We start from the raw sequence: 17,744 nt of genomic DNA, 5'->3' as shown, positions 1-17,744 counted from the left end.
GAACTGAAGAAAACATTCAAGCCTCAAGTTGCAATAGTGAAGGATTCCATGGGGAAAATATTAAATGATGCAGGAAACATCAAAAGAAGATGGAAGGAGTACACAGAGTCATTAGACCAAAAAGAATTAGTCGATATTCAACCATTTCAAAAGGTGGTATCTGATCAGGAACCAACGGTACTGAAGGAAGAAGTCCAAGCTGCTCTGAAGGCATTGGCAAAACACAAGGCTCCAGAATCGATCGAATATCAATTGAGATGTTTCAACAAACAGATGCAGCGCTGGAGGTGCTCACTCATCTATGCCAAGAAATATGGAAGACAGCTTCCTGGCCAACTGACTGGAAGAGATCCATATTTATGCCTATTGCCAAGATAGGTGATCCAACTAAATGTGGAAATTATAGAACAATATCATTAATATCACGTGCAAGCAAAATTTTGCTGAAAATCATTCAAAAATGGCTGCAGCAGTATATCGACAGGGAACTGCCAGAAATTCAGGCCGGTTTCAGAAGAGGACATGGAATCAGGGATATCACTGCTGATGTCAGATGGATCCTGGCTGAAAGCAGAGAATACCAGAAGGATGTTTACCTGTGTTTTATTGACTATGCAAAGGTATTTGACTGTGTGGATCATAACAAACTATGGATAACACTGTGAAGAATGGGAATTCCAGAACACTTAATTGTGCTCATGAGGAACCTTTACATAGATCAAGAGGCAGTTGTTCAGACAGGACAAGGGGATACTGATTGGTTTAAAGTCAGGAAAGGTGTGCGTCAGGGTTGTATTCTTTCACCATACCTATGTAATCCGTATGCTGAACAAATAATACGAGAAACTGGACTAAATGAAGAAGAACAGGGCATCAGGATTGGAGGAAGACTCATTAACAACCTGCATTATGCAGATGACACAACCTTGCTTGCTGAAAGGGAAGAGGACTTGAAGCACTTACTAATGAAGATCAAAGACCACAGCCTTCAGTATGGATTACACCTCAACATAAAGAAAACAAAAATCCTCACAACTGGACCAATGAGCAACATCATGATAAACGGAGAAAAGATTGAAGTTGTCAAGGATTTCATTTTCCTTGGATCCACAATCAACAGCCATGGAAGCAGCAGTCAAGAAATCAAAAGATGCATTGCATTGGGTAAATCTGCTGCAAAGGACCTCTTCAAAGTGTTGAAGAGCAACGATGTCACCCTGAAGACTAAGGTGTGCCTGACCCAAGCCATGGTATTTTCAATCACATCATATGCATGTGAAAGCTGGACAATGAATAAGGAAGACGAAAGAAGAGTTGATGCCTTTGAATTGTGGTATTGGCGAAATACTGAATACACCACGGACTACCAAAAGAACTAACTAATCTGTCTTCGAAGAAGTGCGGCCACAATGCTCCTTAGAGGCAAGGATGGCGAGACTGCGTCTTAAATACTTTGGACATGTTGTCAGGAGGGATCAGTCCCTGGAGAAGGACATCATGCTTGGCAGAGTACAGGGTCAGTGGAAAAGAGGAAGACCCTCAACGAGGTGGATTGACACAGTGGCTGCAACAATGGGCTCAAGCATAACAATGACTGTAAGGATGGCGCAGGACCAGGCAGTGTTTCGTTCTGTTGTGCATAGGGTTGCTATGAGTCAGAACCGACTCAACAGCACCTAACAACAACAACAGGGAAATCACATCAGATGATAAAATGGTAGACAATCATACAATACTGGTAATCACAACCTACCCAAGTTGACAGATATTTTGGGGGGACACAATTCATTCCATGACACATCCATTTTGTTTTTTTTCTTTCTTTCCTCTCTTTTTATTGACTGTCAAGGATTGAATTATGTCCCCCCAAAAATGCGTGTACCAATTTGGTTCGGCCATGATTCCCAGTATTGTGTGATTGTCCTCCATTTTGTGATTGTAATTTTATATTAAGAGGATTAGAGTGGGATTGTAACACCACCCTTACTCAGGTCACCTTGATCCAATGTAAAGGGAGTTTCCCTGCAGTGTCGCCTGCACCACCTTTTATTTCTTAAGAGATAAAAAGAGAAGCAAGTAGAGAGTTGGGGACCTCATACCACTAAGAAAGCACTACTGGGAGCAGAGCATGTCCTTTGGACCTGGGGTCCCTGCAGCTGAGAGGGACCTTGACCAGGGGAAGGTTGAGGACAAAGACCTTCCTCCAGAGCCAACACAGAGAGAAAGCCTTTCCCTGGACCCAGTGCCCTGAATTTGGACTTTTAGCCTACTTTACTGTGAGGAAATACATTTCTCTTTGTTAAAGCCATCCACATGTGGTATTTCTGTTATGGCAGCACTGGATAACTAAGACAATGGCCTTTTGCTGTCTTCATGTATAATGTCCTCATGTCATCCCACAACTCGTCTGGTCTCCAGTCATTATTGGTCAATGTGTCAAATCTATTCTTGAGATGGTCTCTATATTCAGGTGGGGTATGTTCTGCTTTATGCAGATGACACAACCTTGCTTGCTGAAAGTGAAGAGGACTTGAAGCACTTACAGATGAAGATCAAAGACCACAGCCTTCAGTATAGATTTCACCTCAACATAAAGAAAACAAAAATCCTCACAACTGGACCAATAGGCCACATTCATGATAAATGGAGAAAGGATTGAAGTTGTCAAGGATTTCATTTTACTTGGCTCCACCATCAACACCCATGGAAGCAGCAGTCAAGAAATCAAAAGATGCATTGCACTGGGCAAATCTGCTGTAAAAGACCTCTTTAAAGTGTTGAAAAGCAAAGATGCTACCTTGAAGACTAGGGTGTGCCTAATCCAAGCCATGGTGTTTTCAATCGCCTCCTATGCATGTGAAAGCTGGACAATGAATAAATAAGACTGAAGAATTGACACCTTTGAATTGTGGTGTTAGAGAAGAATATTGAATATACCATGGGACATCATGCTTGGTAAAGTACAGGGTCAGTGAAAAAGAGGAAGGCTCCTGTCTTAGTCATCTAGTGCTGCTATAACAGAAATACCACAAGTGGATGGCTTTAACAAAGAGAAGTTTATCCTCTCACAGTTCAGTAGGCTAGAATTCAGGGCGCCTGCTCGAGGGGAAGGCTTTCTTTCTCTGTCGGCTCTGGAGGAAGGTCCTTGACATCAGTCATCCCTTGGTCTGAGAGCATCTCAGCACAGGAACCTCAGATCCAAAGGATGCACTTTGCTCCTGGCACTGGTTTCTTGGTGGTATGAGGTCCCCATGTCTCTCTGCTCACTTCTCTCTTTTATATCTCAAAAAAGATTGGCTTAAGATACTACCTAATCTTGTAGATCTCATTAATATAACTGCCACTAATGTGTGAATCTATCTCATTACATCATAGTGATAGGATTTACAACATACACGGAAATCACATCAGAAGACAAAATGGTAGACAGTCATACAATACTGGGAATCATGACCTAGCCAAGTTAACAGATATTTTTGGGGGACACAATTCAATCCATGACAACCCCCAATGAGACGGATTGACACAGTGGCTGCAACAAGTGGCTTAAGCATAACAACAATTGTAGGATGGCGCAGGTCAGGGCGGTGTTTTCTGTTGTACATAGGGTTGCTATGAGTCAGAACCGACTCAATGGCACCTAACAACAACAACGTACTCAAGGTTGTACTTTGGTTCTCATGGATTTGTTTTAATTTTCTTCAGCGTCAACTTGAACTTGCATATGAGCAATTGATGGTCTGTTCCACAGTCAGCCCCTAACCTTGCTCTGTCTGACAATATTGAGCTTCTCTATCATTTATTTCCACAGATGTAGTCGATTTGATTCGATTCCTGTGTATTCCATCTGGTAAGGTCCATGCATATAGTTGCCATTTGTGTTCTAAAAAAAAGGTATTTGCAATGAAGAAGTTGTTGGTCTTGCAAAATTCTACCATTGGATCTCTGGCATTTTTTCTATTACCAAGTCCATATTTTCAAATTACCGATCCTTTTTTGTTTCCGATTTTCACAGTCCAATTACCAGTAATTATCAATGTATCCTGGTAGCATGTTCGATCAATTTCAGACTGCAGAAGCTGATAAAAACCTTCAATTTCTTCATCTTTGGCCTTAGTGGTTGGTGTGTAAATTTGAATAATAGTCGTATTAACTCATCTTCCTTGTAGGCATATGGATATTATCCTATCACTGAGAGCATTGCACTTCAGGATAGATCTTGAAATGTTCTTTTGGAATGATGAATCTGACGCCATTCCTCTTCAATTTGTCATTCCCAGCATAGTAAACCATATGATTGTCTGATTCAAAATGGCCAATACCAGTCCATTTCACCTCACTAATGCCTAGGATATAGATCTTTATGCACTCCATTTTCACTTTTGACGACTTCGTACATTCCACATTCCTATTATTAATGGATGTTTGCAGTGTTTCTTCTCATTTAGAGTCACGCCACATCAGCAAATGAAGGTCTCGAAAGCTTGACTCCACCCACATCATTAAGGTTGACTCTACTTTGAGGAGGCAGCTCTTCCTCAGTTGTGTTTTGAGTGGCTTCCAACCTTGTCTTCTGGCACTATATCAGACAATGTTTCACTGCTATTCATAAGATTTTCAGTGGTCAATTTTTTTAGAAGTAGATTGCCAGGTCCTTCTTCCTAGTCTGTCTTAGTCTGGAAGCTCCACTGAAACCTGTTCACCATGGGTGACCCTGCTGGTACATGAAATACAGGTGGAATAGTTTCCAGCATCACAGCAACACGCAAACCACTATAGTACAACAAACTAAAGACGAGGGTAATCTCCGTAAAGATCACAGCCTAGGAAACCCTGTGGGGGTGTTATACTCTGTCACATGGATTTACTATGAGTCAAAAATCGACTCCACGGCAACCAACAACACAACAGGCTGTTTTCACATTTTTTAAATGTAATGATAATGAAAAATGATAATTAGTTGCTGTGATAATTAAATGATTGAATGTATATAAAGCCTCTAGCGTAGTGCCTGGAACTTAACAGGTGCTTGGTCGATGCTAGTATCTGCATCAGGAACTGCTGTAGTCAGTCAGCTCTGCAGGGTCTATCACAGAGTTTTTGTTTCACACTTATTTCCACAGTCTCTTGATGCTGAGAGGGATGCAGCTGTACATCCAGTGAAAACTGTAGATTAGATGATTCTTGTCTATGGTCCTGCCCCTGTCCTTCTGGGAGGCCCTTCTTAGTTGTTCTCTCTGCCTGTACCTATTTCTACACCCCATTTCATAAGGCATGCTCTTCCATAGTAGCTCTAACCCCCACTAAAGCACTGAGTGGCACTGGCTTAGCATGGAACCCTGCCTCTGGCTTAATTATATTCCAATAGTTTTTGAAATTTCAAAAAGTTCTTATAACATGAACTTCTGGTTGTTCCCCAATATCCATTTTTCTCTTTTCTGACAGAAATTGAATTTTTAACTAGGCACATGGCCACCCAGAATAAATATATTTCCCAGCCTCTCCTGCAGCTAGACACAGCCATGTGACTATGCCCTGGCTGATGGAATGCAAGTGAAAGTGTCATGTGGCAGCTTCGGGGAATTTCCCTGAAGAGGCAGCTTCTCCACCTGCTGCCTAGAACACGAACGTGGCAGCTGGAGCTCCATCTCAGACCAGGCATTGATCTCCGGTTTGGAGGCCAAATGTGGTGGAACCCATGATGGAAGGAGCTAGGCTGTCTGAGGACTCCATGGAGCAGAGCCACCACACCAACTCCATACTTCCTACCCATAGATATTAATATGAGGGAAATATTTCCATCCTACTTAATCCTTTTATTTTGTGTTTTGCTATGATCAACAGGAAGTAATCCTGGTAATGCAGTGGTTAAGTGCTCAGCTGCTAACTGGAAAGGTCGGCAGTTCAAACTTATCTGCCACTCTGTAGGAGAAAGATATGGCAGTCTGCTTCCATAAAGATTATGACCTTGGAAATGCTGTGAGCCAGCTCTACTCTGCCCTAAAGGGTTGCTATGAGTCGGAATCAACTCGAGGGCAACGGGTTTGGTTTTTTTGTTTTTGGCATGAGCAGCAATCAAACCGAATCTGAACTATTACAGTCCTCAAGACTCTAAAGATAGACTTGCAGGATTTATGATAGGCAAGTGGGAAGAAAATTTTGAACAGGGATATTAGGAAGGGTAGGTGAGAGAGGGAGTAGTCCAATGAGGTATCACTAAGTAGCTGTCTATTCTGCCTTTGGGCAGAGTTAGCTCTTGTGTGTTCTGGGTTTATTTCTGTGTCAGTGCTCCACAATTCTAGGAATGGAAAAGACCCTGGGAGGTGATGTGGTACACCTCAGCTCCTTAATACAGAATCACAAGACTATTATCCCAAAGTGAAGAGAATCTGTAATTTTTTTTAAATCTATAGGAAAGTTGATATACCCTCAGGGAAGATGACTTTTGATGGTTTCTATGAATTTTGAGTGAGAAGGGCTCTATGGAACATTTTGCCTCCCTGGCTTACGGTGCTCTGAGGTTATAGTTCAGCATTGCCCCACGTGGCCCCAGAGCGGAGGCTTCAAACCACATCCTTTCTCAGATGAGATTGTGACTCTTTCAGCTGCTTCTAAAACAATTACACAGGAAAAATCAGAAAGGGGAGATCACGTTGCAGTGAAAGACACTTTTAAGGAATGACCGGACAAACCACAAAAGCACTGCTGGGCCAGCGGATTGCCAGGGAGAAAGGAAGGGGGCAGAGAGAACCCAGCATCTTCCAGGAAGAGGGGACTAACCACCACCCATGAAAGCAAACTGCTTAGGAAATTTTAAAAGCCCATTAGAACATTACCCTAAGAGAACTGGAAATAGACTGGGCAAGCAGCCGGGCTGACCAGAATCCGGAATGTCAACACCATCTGCCTTCAATTCTTCCTTCTTGGGTAGGTTAAATCCTTTGACATTTACTCTGCCTTGTGGCTGGGTCTCAGCATGACTGAGTTCATGTACTTTGACAGTTCTTGTAGGTTTCCACTGATTGCAAATCTCACTTTCCTCTGGGAAAGTGGCAGCAAGGTAATGGAAGCAGGGGGCGGGGAGGGAATAAATACATACATATAACTGTCTATTGTGTATTCTCTGCCCCTAAAATGTCTCTACATCTTATATGTATGTTTGTGCACACACACACAAAAAAAAACTAGAAGGATATATACTGAATGTTAGCAACATTGTTATTATATTAGAGTGGAAAAATTGTGGATGATTTATTTCTTTTCCTTGTCTATATTTCCCAAATTTGCTATGATAAATACATGCCACGCTTATCCTTAGAAAATATTTGTTATTAGAAATAAATGTTTTATTAAAATCAGTGAGGAAAATCAGGAAAAGTGTTTTATGTTTCCCCGGCCTTCTTGCACTCTATAGAATACTGTTTTAAGGACAGCACACAGTGTATTTGTAACAAATTACCTCCAGAAATGGAGGGAGGAGTAACCTAGGTAGAGAAAAAACAATGGCTGTCTCCTTCTTCCCTCCTTGATGTGGCCAGTGAGAAAAGGCAAAGGAGAAGTTTCGGCCATTGCTGCCTGACACCACAGCCCGAATGTAGTACTTTCTGTCACCTTACTCTATGACATTAAGGAATCATGATCCTTTTAAGTGGTATCTTTAGAAATGCAATGGTCAAAAGTAGTATTTAATGTTTATGCATTGGTCTTTTAACAAGTGGGTGCTTTCCTGAGGAATGGCAATGGACACGGGTAACTTGATCTAACAGAATTATAGGCTCCTGAGGATGCACACAGAGCTAGCCAGTCCATTCCTTTCTCGAATCAGGGCTACACTTAAATTATTTAATTTTTTTCAAAGAAATACCCTAAAGAAGTAGTATGGTTTGACCAGAATCATCTCTTTCTAGTTACACATTATCATCAATTATAAGAAAATTTGTTATTTTTTTCTTTATTCCCAAAATCCAGATCTTTAAGTAAATCTGGAATTAGAATTGTATTTAAAGAAGAGTTGCCAGCTTTCGATGCTAGTGGTAAATAAAGGACCACTTCAAGCTCTGGTAGAAACATTTACCAACGTTATCAACGTTTAGACAAACATCAAATGTCAGAAATGATGTGGGAAAATAGATGCTCTACTAAGGTGCTGGTGGGAAAAAAAAGTTGGTATAACTATTTTGGCAAGATTGATTAAAATTTTTAAATGTGTATAGTCTGAGACCCATAAAATCTATTTCTAAATATCTACTCTAAAGAAACACACATGTGCACAAGTAGGCATGTGGAAGAAAGTTCAGTAAGAATGGCTTTAACAGGGAAAAAAAATGGCAACCACCATCAATAGACGAATGAATGGCTATGTAAACTGTAGAATACAATAAAATTCAATGCAGCCATTATAAAGAACAGCAGAGACAGAGCTCCAAGACTATTGTTGGGTGAAAAAAAGCAAGTTGCAGAAAGATATCCACACATTGTGCTTTACCTTTTATATAGAAAACTTAAACACAAAATTATATATATATATATATATATATATATATATATATATATATATATATATATATATATATATATATGTTGGAACTGACTTGACGGCACCTAACAACAGCAACAAATATACATAATATAATAATATATGTTTTTAATATATTGTATATTATATTATCATATACAACTATATACTATATACATAATTTTTATGGGAATGTATGTATGTATGTAAATGCATTGAAAAGACCAGAAGCAATAACAGTGTTCACCTCTGTGAAAGCAGAATAAACACCAGCATAAGGGGGTGGGATAGTCAAAGGGGCCTTTAACTTTTCAGCAATGTTTCAATTTTATAAGGAGCAGACCTTTATTTATTACTTCTGTAGTTTAAAATTAAAACTTTTTAAACTCCTTAAAGAGAAAAATGGTAACTTTATATTGGAGAAACTTGGCAAACATCACTACCTTAACCAAGTGATCAAGATTAACACTGTCAATTATAAGTTATATTGATATCATGTCCTTCTGATACGACGTGATAAGGGCATTTCACCTTAGTGATACTCTTCCCCAAACTTATAACTCCAGTGTAACCATGTAAAAAATATCAGACAAGACCAGATTAGGGAACACTCTACAGGTTACCTGGCCAATACTCCTAAAGACTGTCAAGGTCATGAAAAACAAGGAAAGACTGAGAAAGTGTCAAAGACCAGAGGAGACTGGGGAGACATGATGACTAAATGCAATGTGGTACCCTGGATGTGGCTCCATGGGTGGCACAGATGGTTAAACGCTCGACTACTAGCCAAAAGGTTGGTGGTTTGAACCCACCCAGAGGCACCTCCCTGAGAAGACAGGCCTGGTGATCTGCTTCTGAAATGTCACAGCCTTGGAAACCCTATGGAGCAGTTTTACCATGCACACAGGGGGCCACCATGAGTCAGAATTGTCTCAACAGCAACTAACAACGATGGATATAATTCTGGAACAGAAAGAGGACATAAATGGAAAAACTGGCAAAATCCAAATAAAGTCTAGTTTAGTTTAACAGTAATGTACTAATGTTGGTTCCTTAGGTATGACAATGTACCATAGTAAGAAAAGATGTTAATAAGAATAAACTGGGTGAGGAGTATACAGGAACTCTTTGTACTATCTTTGCAACTTTTCTGTAAATCTAAAACTATTCTAAAGTAAAACACTTATTTAACAACAACAAAAAAATTCCCTAAAGAAAGATTACTGGTGAACAAAACAGCATTCTCTAAGAATTCATCAGAAGCTATTCTGAAGTGCTACAATTAGTGGTTACATTCTCTCAGAGCTGTCAAAACGGACAATCCCATGATCCTTGCTTTCCTTCATGCAGAAAAGGCCCTTATGAAGGATATTTTTCATGGGGCGTTGGTTGCCACTTGCCAGCTTCAGAATCAGGATGCTGAGCAGCATACAAATGTTAAAATTCGTACTGTGACTGCTACATGCTTGCAGAATAGTAGCAGAGTTTTAAGATTCATACCCACATTCCTGTCCTCCCTACTGCCAAATGGTTACCAGTAAACCAGTTGCCGTCTAGTTGATTCTGACTCATGGCACCTCTATGTGTGTCAGAGTAGAACTGAGGTCCATAGGGTTTTCAATGGCTCATTTTTTGGAAGTAGATTGCCAGGCCTTTCCTTCAAGGATCCTCTCAGTAGACTTGAACCTCCAACCTTTTGGTTAGCAGCCAAACTCGTTAACTGTTTACACCACCAGGGGCTCCTGCCAAATGCTTGCTTACTTAGTTCCAGTCCCATCTGACTAGTATTCAACATTTAGAGTGGCAATGTCACTATCAGTGGTGCTCTGATGACACTTGTGACTGAAGCAGAAATACTTTAGGAGGTTACAAAGTAACATCCACGGGAAAATGTGAAGGAAAGTGGAAAACTATTGCTTGTTGCCTCATATTTCCTTCCTTCCCTCCCTCCCTCCCTCCCTCCCTCCCCTCCCCTCCCCTCCCCTCCCCTCCCCTCCCTCCCCTCCCCTCCCCTCCTTCCATCCTTCCTTCTGTTCTCTTCTCTTCTCTCCTCTCTCTCTCTCTCTCTCTTTCTTTCTCTCTTTCTTTCCTCTCTTTCTTTCTCTCTTTCTTTCTCTCTTTCTTTCTCTCTTTCTTTCTCTCTTTTCTTTCTCTCTTTCTTTCTCTCTTTCTTTCTCTCTTTCTTTCTCTCTTTCTTTCTTTCTGTTTCTCTCCTTCCTGCCTGCCTTCCTCCTTCGCTTCCTCCCTTCCTTCCAGCACTTTAAGTTCTGAGTGCTGTTTTCAGCTCTCTGCTTAGAAAGCTCCTCTGGAGGCTGTTCGCATGTCTGGATCCTTCTCATTCATCAACTTTCAACTCAAATGTCACCCCTCAGAGAGGTCTCCACTGACCTCACTATCCAAGTGTGCCTCCTCTGCCCCCTGTTGTTTTCTTCAAGGCACCCACAAGTTAGAGATGCAGATCTACTTCTTTGTTAACTTGTTTACTGTGTGTTGCTCCCCATGGAGCAGGAACTGGGTCTATCTCATTCACAGAGCCCAGTATGATTACTGGCACAAAGGCAGCACCCATGTAATAATCACTGAATGAATGAACGGGAAACTGGAAAACTTGCATGACAGTAATATGTAGGTTGACTAGGGTGTGTTCTTCTGTAATCTGAAAACCTACAGGTATTCTAAGTCTCTTTATGTTCTGTTTACTGTAAATCAACTTGAGAGCACAGTGCTCATCTTTTTCGCTTTTGGTCAATTCTAAGAACAACACTTTTAAGTCAGTAAATAGCCAGACATAGTGGTTTTCTTACTCCCCGCCCCCCCCCTTCCTTTTTAGCATTTGGGCAACTGCAAACAGACTTTGGTGAAAGCCCAGACTACATTCTATCAGTACCCCCAACTTCCCATTCCCTCCACAAATGAAGGAAAGCAGTAACAGGGATAAGAGTGAGAAGTGTTAGTTTTCCCTCCACTACTCGGCTGGGGAAAACGGAAACAGGAAGCTTCCCCACCTCCATTTCTACCACAGCTTCTCTCACTGTTGCTCTAACTTGGTGTTTTCTGTCTCTCAACACCTACCTGATCCATCACCTCCTGCCCTCACTGTGTACCTTCTGCTCTTCACCACCACAGTGGTCCTACAGGTTACCTGGTTTTCCTTTTAATGCCCATGAGCGCTGCTATAACTCAACTACTTGCTGTCCAGGTCACACCTGGGACCTCATTAAAAAAAAAAAAAAGGACCTCATTACTTCTCCACAATTTCCAAACATGAAGCTTCTCATCTCTGACCCCATTCTTCTTGGTCTTCTATCTCTCCATCAATGTCATTCACCTCCTTTCACCTTCATCTGGTCCCCAGGAGTTTAACTCCCCTTATTCTCTTAGCCAATGAGGAAAAGAGATTTATGCCAACAGTTCTCAAACCAATTTTAATACCAGAACTAGAGGTAGATTGTCCTAGGTCCTAGAAGCTGAGACATCTTCCAGAGCTACCTATACCTAGTGCTGACTCTGCCTTCTCCCTTCTCTCTTCTCTTTTCTCCCTACTGCCTAAGTTTGGTTTAAGACCCAGGAGAGTCAGATGTTTTTAAAAGTCCCCTTGTTAGTACAAGGCCTCCCTGACTGGTGATGTATATCCCAGTGTGAAACGGCAGTGGGAGGGAACATGTGGCTACTTTTCTCAACTCTGGTAGGGCTCCAGCTGAGGAGACAGTGTCACTGGTAGGTGAATGTCTTGTCAGGGCATTTCAGGGCCAAGAGATTAGTACCAGGATATCTGCATCTGCTCCTGACTGATGTGGACAACTTGTTTCCCATTAGATTATCTAGATCTTTGTCTAAACAGATTAAAATTTATAGAAAGTGTGTGTGTGTGTGTTTACTTCCAGGCAATCCATAACTCATTAGATATCTTCAGGTTTCACTTTCCTCCTTACCCAGCCTGGGATGGCTACAACACTCTAGCATCTACCAAACTTCCCCCCCACACCTTGACTTTATGTACTCTTTTCAGTTACTCTACAGTTACCTTTAGGGGTGAAAATAATAGAATTATTATGCAAAATGAGCTCACTACAAATTCATGTCCTCTTACTTTAACTGGGTCTTCTTGGCTATGTGGTAATCCTCATATTCTTCTCAGAAGGTTCTGTTGCCTCTCCCTCTGTGATGAACCTCCTCACTTGCCACTTTCACCTTCCCACCTCACTAATGCAGATAACCTCCTCCTCCTTTCTCTCTGAGACAACCAGGGCCATTCACAGCTCCCTTATTTTAGCCTTTCACACCTGAAATTTCCATGGATCTCATTCCCCTCAAGGGAAGTGGTGTCTTTTTCCCTTTCTAGTAATTGCTCCTCCATCTGGTTTCTTCATCCCATTCCCTCCTTTTCCCCTAGGGTCATCTGTTTCTCAAATTTCCCCTTTCATTTTCTGTGTCTTCCACTGGCTCCTTCCTCTCAGACTATAAACACATTCAAATCTTCCCATTTTAAACAAGCAAATGAAACAAAACCCTTCCCTTTGAGCGACAAGCAAATAGTAGCGGATGGCAGCTTTGAAAATGTCATGGTACCATTGTAAAGACAAATATCCATTAGCTCTGAACAGAAACTACTTTGCACTGCCAAACTTCATGCTAGTCCTATGCAATAGCTACCTAACTGGTTTCCCTGCCTCCAATCCTCCCTCTTTAAATCTAGCTAACCACCTGCTGTGGCATTAATCTTCCTAAAAAATACAGCTTTGTATATGTCACTTCCCTTATAAGATAAAGCACAGATCCTTAGTTTGGAATTTATAAGCATCTGCAATCTGGCCCCTACCCTCCCCAAACTTCTCTTCACTATATTTCCACATGAATCTTCCACTCAACCAAACTGGGCTTGAACACACCACATACAGGTTCTGCTCTGCCTGGCTGTTCATGCTGCCTTCCCAATCTCTTCTCCACTTCCCTAAGTCCTGCACTTCCTCCAACCCCAGCTCTATTTCCTCTTCCTTCAAGAGGTCTTCCCCAATAGAATCAGCCCAGTAGGGACCACTTTCCCTCTAAGCACTCACATTTAATAGCTGTGTAATTCATTTGATGCTTAGCACTAGGATGTACAGCCCTGCATTCGTATTTATCTTTTTAAGTATATGTCCTACTAGGAAACACATCTTATGTTACATCTCTTTATATCCTTCCTTTCTATTAGCACTTAATCTTTTTTGTGTATATATATATGTGTATATATATATATGTATGTGTGTGTATGTGTATAAAAATAAATCTGGATAGGCAATATAGTTGTTTTGAGGGTTGGTCTCTGAAAAATTAACAAAGTAAATTTCTAGTGCTACACGCAGCTGGAGTCTCTGGGTGGTGCAACAGTTTCTGTGCTCGGCTGCTAACTGAAAGATTGGAGGTTTGAGTCCACCCAGAGATGCCTCAGAAGAAAGGCTTGAAAATCTACTTCCAAAAATTGGCCATTGAAAACTTTATGGAACACAGTTCTACTCTGACACACTTGGGGTTGCCATAGGCCAGAATCAACTCAACAGCAGCTGGTACTGATACATATAGCTAGCGAGTTGAACAGAAAGTTAGATCGATTATTTCTCTCTGTTGTACCTGGTAGAGGTTGACGTTGCTATAAATATGCTCCCAGATTTGGTCATAGTTGCACTGATGCAAACCCTGGGAAGCCACAAAAGGTGGATGATGTGGAGCCGGTATGACTGTCTTTGCAGCGTGGTCTTGGAGCACCTGCATTATGCGCTCTGGACTGGAAATCTCAGGTAGAACAGAGAGGAGAAGAAACGGTTAGGGAAGCAGTATTCCCATCTTCCCAGCAAGAATTTGCTACATACATATGAACAAGAAAAAAAGCCCCACTTTTATTTTTATTCAACTAGAAGAGAAAACTAAAATTAAACTCAAGCATCATGATTCCCCAAATATGTTCACCCATTCAACTCTAAAACAACCCAAAAACCAAACCCATTGCTGTCGAGTCGATTCCTACTCATAGCAATGCTATAGGACAGAGTAGAACTGCCCATAGGGTTTCCAAGGAGTACCCGGTGGATTTGAACTGCTGACCTTTTGGTTAGCAGCCATAGCTCTTAATCACTATGCCACCAGGGTTTCCGATGCAACATTATATGTATTCAAATATACGCAGCAACTCATTTAAAATTCTATGATGATCCTCTACAGATATATCACTCCCTCAAGTGTGGCGGCACTAATAAAAAGGTAAATGCCCATCAGCTTTGGGTACAAACTTCATCCACTGTTAAGAAACTGCCTGGAGATGGAGAAGGAGGCAGCAGGGTAGCATGGCGAGAGCACAGACTTTGTAATGACAAAGACCTAGGCTCATAGTTCTGCTGGAATCCTGACTTTTTCACTCAGAGCAGGGCAAATCAACTTAACAAGAATAATAATATAGAAACCAGGTTGGGAGGTCCTCAAAAAATTAAACATAGAATTACCATATGACTCAGCAATCCTGATCCTAGGTATATACTCAAAAGAATTGAAAGCAAGTACGCAAACGGAAACCTGTACACCAATGTTCATTGCAGCACTATTCACAAAGGCCAAAAGATAGAAACAACCCAAGTGTCTACCAAATGATGAATGCACAAACAAAATGTTGTACATACATACAATGGAATATTACTCAGCCATAAAGAGAAATGAAGTCCTAATACATGCATGATACAACATAGATGAACCTTGAAACATTATGCTGAGTGAAATAAGTCAGTCACCAAAGGACAAATACTGTATGTTCCTACTTACATGAAATAGGCTTTCGTGTAGAGACTAAAGCTTATTAGTGGTTACCAAGGGTGGAAGGAAGGGAGGAAGCAGGAGTCATTGCACAGGGGGCACTGAACTTCTGTTAATGGTGGTGGGATAATTTGGAAAAGTATAGTGGTGATGGTTACACAACATGATGAATGTAATCAACATCACTGAGTTGTAGATGTAACATTATTGAATTGGCATATGTTTTGTAGCATACATTTTTACCACAATAGAAAAAAAAAAAGAAATAGTAATAACATCTCTTCTAGGGTTGCTGTGACAATTGCTGGCATGTGGCAGGTGCTGAGTAAATGTCCCTTGTCCTCTTCTGAACGTAAAGGATCAAATAATGATCCCAGAGAACCTTTAATGTCACAAGGAACCTCAAAGATCATTTAGTCCAATCCTTTTGTTTCACAGATTAAGAAACCAAGGCTCAAGGAGGTTAAATGACTAGACCAGTATCACACAGAAGTTAGTGCTAAAATCCAGCTCTCTTGACAATTTTCATTCTCTCCTGAAAGCTGACAAGATTATAAAAGTTTGACAATTAGATCAGAAAGTTTCACATAAAGGCTGCAGAGTGAATCCAAGCCAAAAATATTAAAAGGTGAAAGAAAATACAATTTTCTGAGAATGATTTCAGCAATAATCTTATCTACAAGGGACCATGGTTATTTTCTCACCTTCAAAAACTTTGCTTGGAGTTGCATTAATACATCTATTCTTTTCCGTTCTTTTAGTTTGGTCAAAAACTTCTTCTGCCAAGGATCACTTGTTGGTTTAATCTAGTGGACAGTTGTGTTCACACAAAGTTACAGCATAACAGAATGGTTTTCAATATAAGTTACAAGAATTGAGATTCAAGGACCTTCTGAAATGGGATCCGGTGTCAGTGTCAATGGTTTGCTAGGGCATGCCAGGGTCTGTGTGGAATCCCAGGCTCCTAGGGGAAGACTGCAGCAGAGCTCCCGTTGGAGGCTGGCCTCCAAGATGCCAAGAGCCCACCTGGGGTGACACAGCATGATCGCTGAGCAGAAGGCATCTTAAACCCATCAGTGTTGGGCATTGCACTTGACTTATGAGACAAGGGAAGTTCATCCACCAAGTCTCTTTGTGACTCCACATTTAAGACTTCATCTTTCACATTAACAGGATAAAATTAATCCTACGGCTGTGTTACTGTTGTTAGTTGATGTCTAGTTGATTCTGACTCATGGTGACCCCATGTGTTACAGAGTAGAACTGCTCCATAGGGTTTTCTTGGCTCTAATCTTAACTGAAGCAAATCATCATTTAAGAAACCCCTTTAGGTAAGAGTGCAGGGGTGGTTGGAACGGCCAACCTTTAAGTGCAAACTGTTTCCACCACCTAGGGACTGTCCTGTGGCTATAAATACCATCTATATGCTGATGACTCTCAAATTTACATCTCAGCTCTAAGCTCCAGTCTGTTATAACCCACTACCTCCTTGATATCTTAGCTTGACTGTCAAGTGTAAAAATCTAAAACAGGAAGTCTGGCTTCCCCTACACTGACCACCCAGTTGCTCAAGCCCCAGACTTAGGAGTGTTCTTTGATTCTGCTCCTTTTCCTCAGTCCATCTTTATCACATAAGACTTTTCTTTTCTTCACAATACTCACTACTACCTGCCATCACCTTGTTTAAGCTGCTTACTCGTGTACTGTTTGTGAATTGTCTATCTCTGGCATCAAGGGCCATGCCCGACACACAATTGTACTAAGTCATTTTTTGACTAAAAAGTGGGATTTATACAAATCAATTACACCTTTGGGTATTATTTTTTTCTTCTTGCCAAGTAGCTGAGTTCACTAATAAGAAGAAGGCAGTTTTGACCCAGTAGAGAGGGGCATAGAAGTATGGGGAACTTCAGGGCAGGCAGATCAGCATGGCTAACTTCACCATAGACCAGAGGCAGGCAAAAAGCTGGAAGATCCTGGAGCGCAAGGCCAGGTTCTCCAAGTTGCCTCCCCTACCCCCCAGCTGCCCGAACGACAGGTAGGCACCTCCTCTGGGTCCTAGCCGACAGTTAGCTCAGGGCACACAGCAGCGGGAACAACAGGGATCAGACAGATATGGTGCTGGCTGGTTGCTTGGCCTGCCTGGAGGACACTTTCTGACATCACAGACAGCTCACCCTTACCTTTATAAAGGAAATCCAGTTGGATCTCTTTTTCAGGGTCATACCAAGTCCTGCCAAACCCATGTCTTCAGCTTTAGCTATCCCAGCATCATAGTCTGGAAATGTTTGCATTCTCTGTTGTTCCTTGAAGATGCTTTGAAATTTTTGGGAAACCTAAACAGGATTAAGAGAAGTAGGGCTCAGAAAAAAAGTTTCAGATTGCAGGCAATTTCCAAACCAGCTACTGATTGTCTTTGAAATAGCCTTTGAGGCAAACTAATTCATAA

General features: G+C 41.3%; 1 protein-coding gene across 1 annotated transcript in view; it reads right to left on the bottom strand.

Moving 5' to 3' along the window:
* The window catches only part of LOC126082529 (uncharacterized), a 237,572-nt gene that overhangs the window by 157,587 nt on the left and 62,241 nt on the right, over positions 1-17,744 (bottom strand). The window contains 3 exon segments of the mRNA XM_049895073.1: positions 14,126-14,287; positions 16,000-16,101; positions 17,479-17,631. Coding sequence (XP_049751030.1) covers positions 14,126-14,287; positions 16,000-16,101; positions 17,479-17,631 — 417 coding nt within the window.

Source organism: Elephas maximus, chromosome 1 (assembly GCF_024166365.1).
Source record: "Elephas maximus indicus isolate mEleMax1 chromosome 1, mEleMax1 primary haplotype, whole genome shotgun sequence".
NCBI lineage: Eukaryota > Metazoa > Chordata > Mammalia > Proboscidea > Elephantidae > Elephas > Elephas maximus.
The sequence above is the reverse complement of the archived record's forward strand: the minus strand, read 5'-3'. Positions and strand labels throughout refer to the sequence as shown.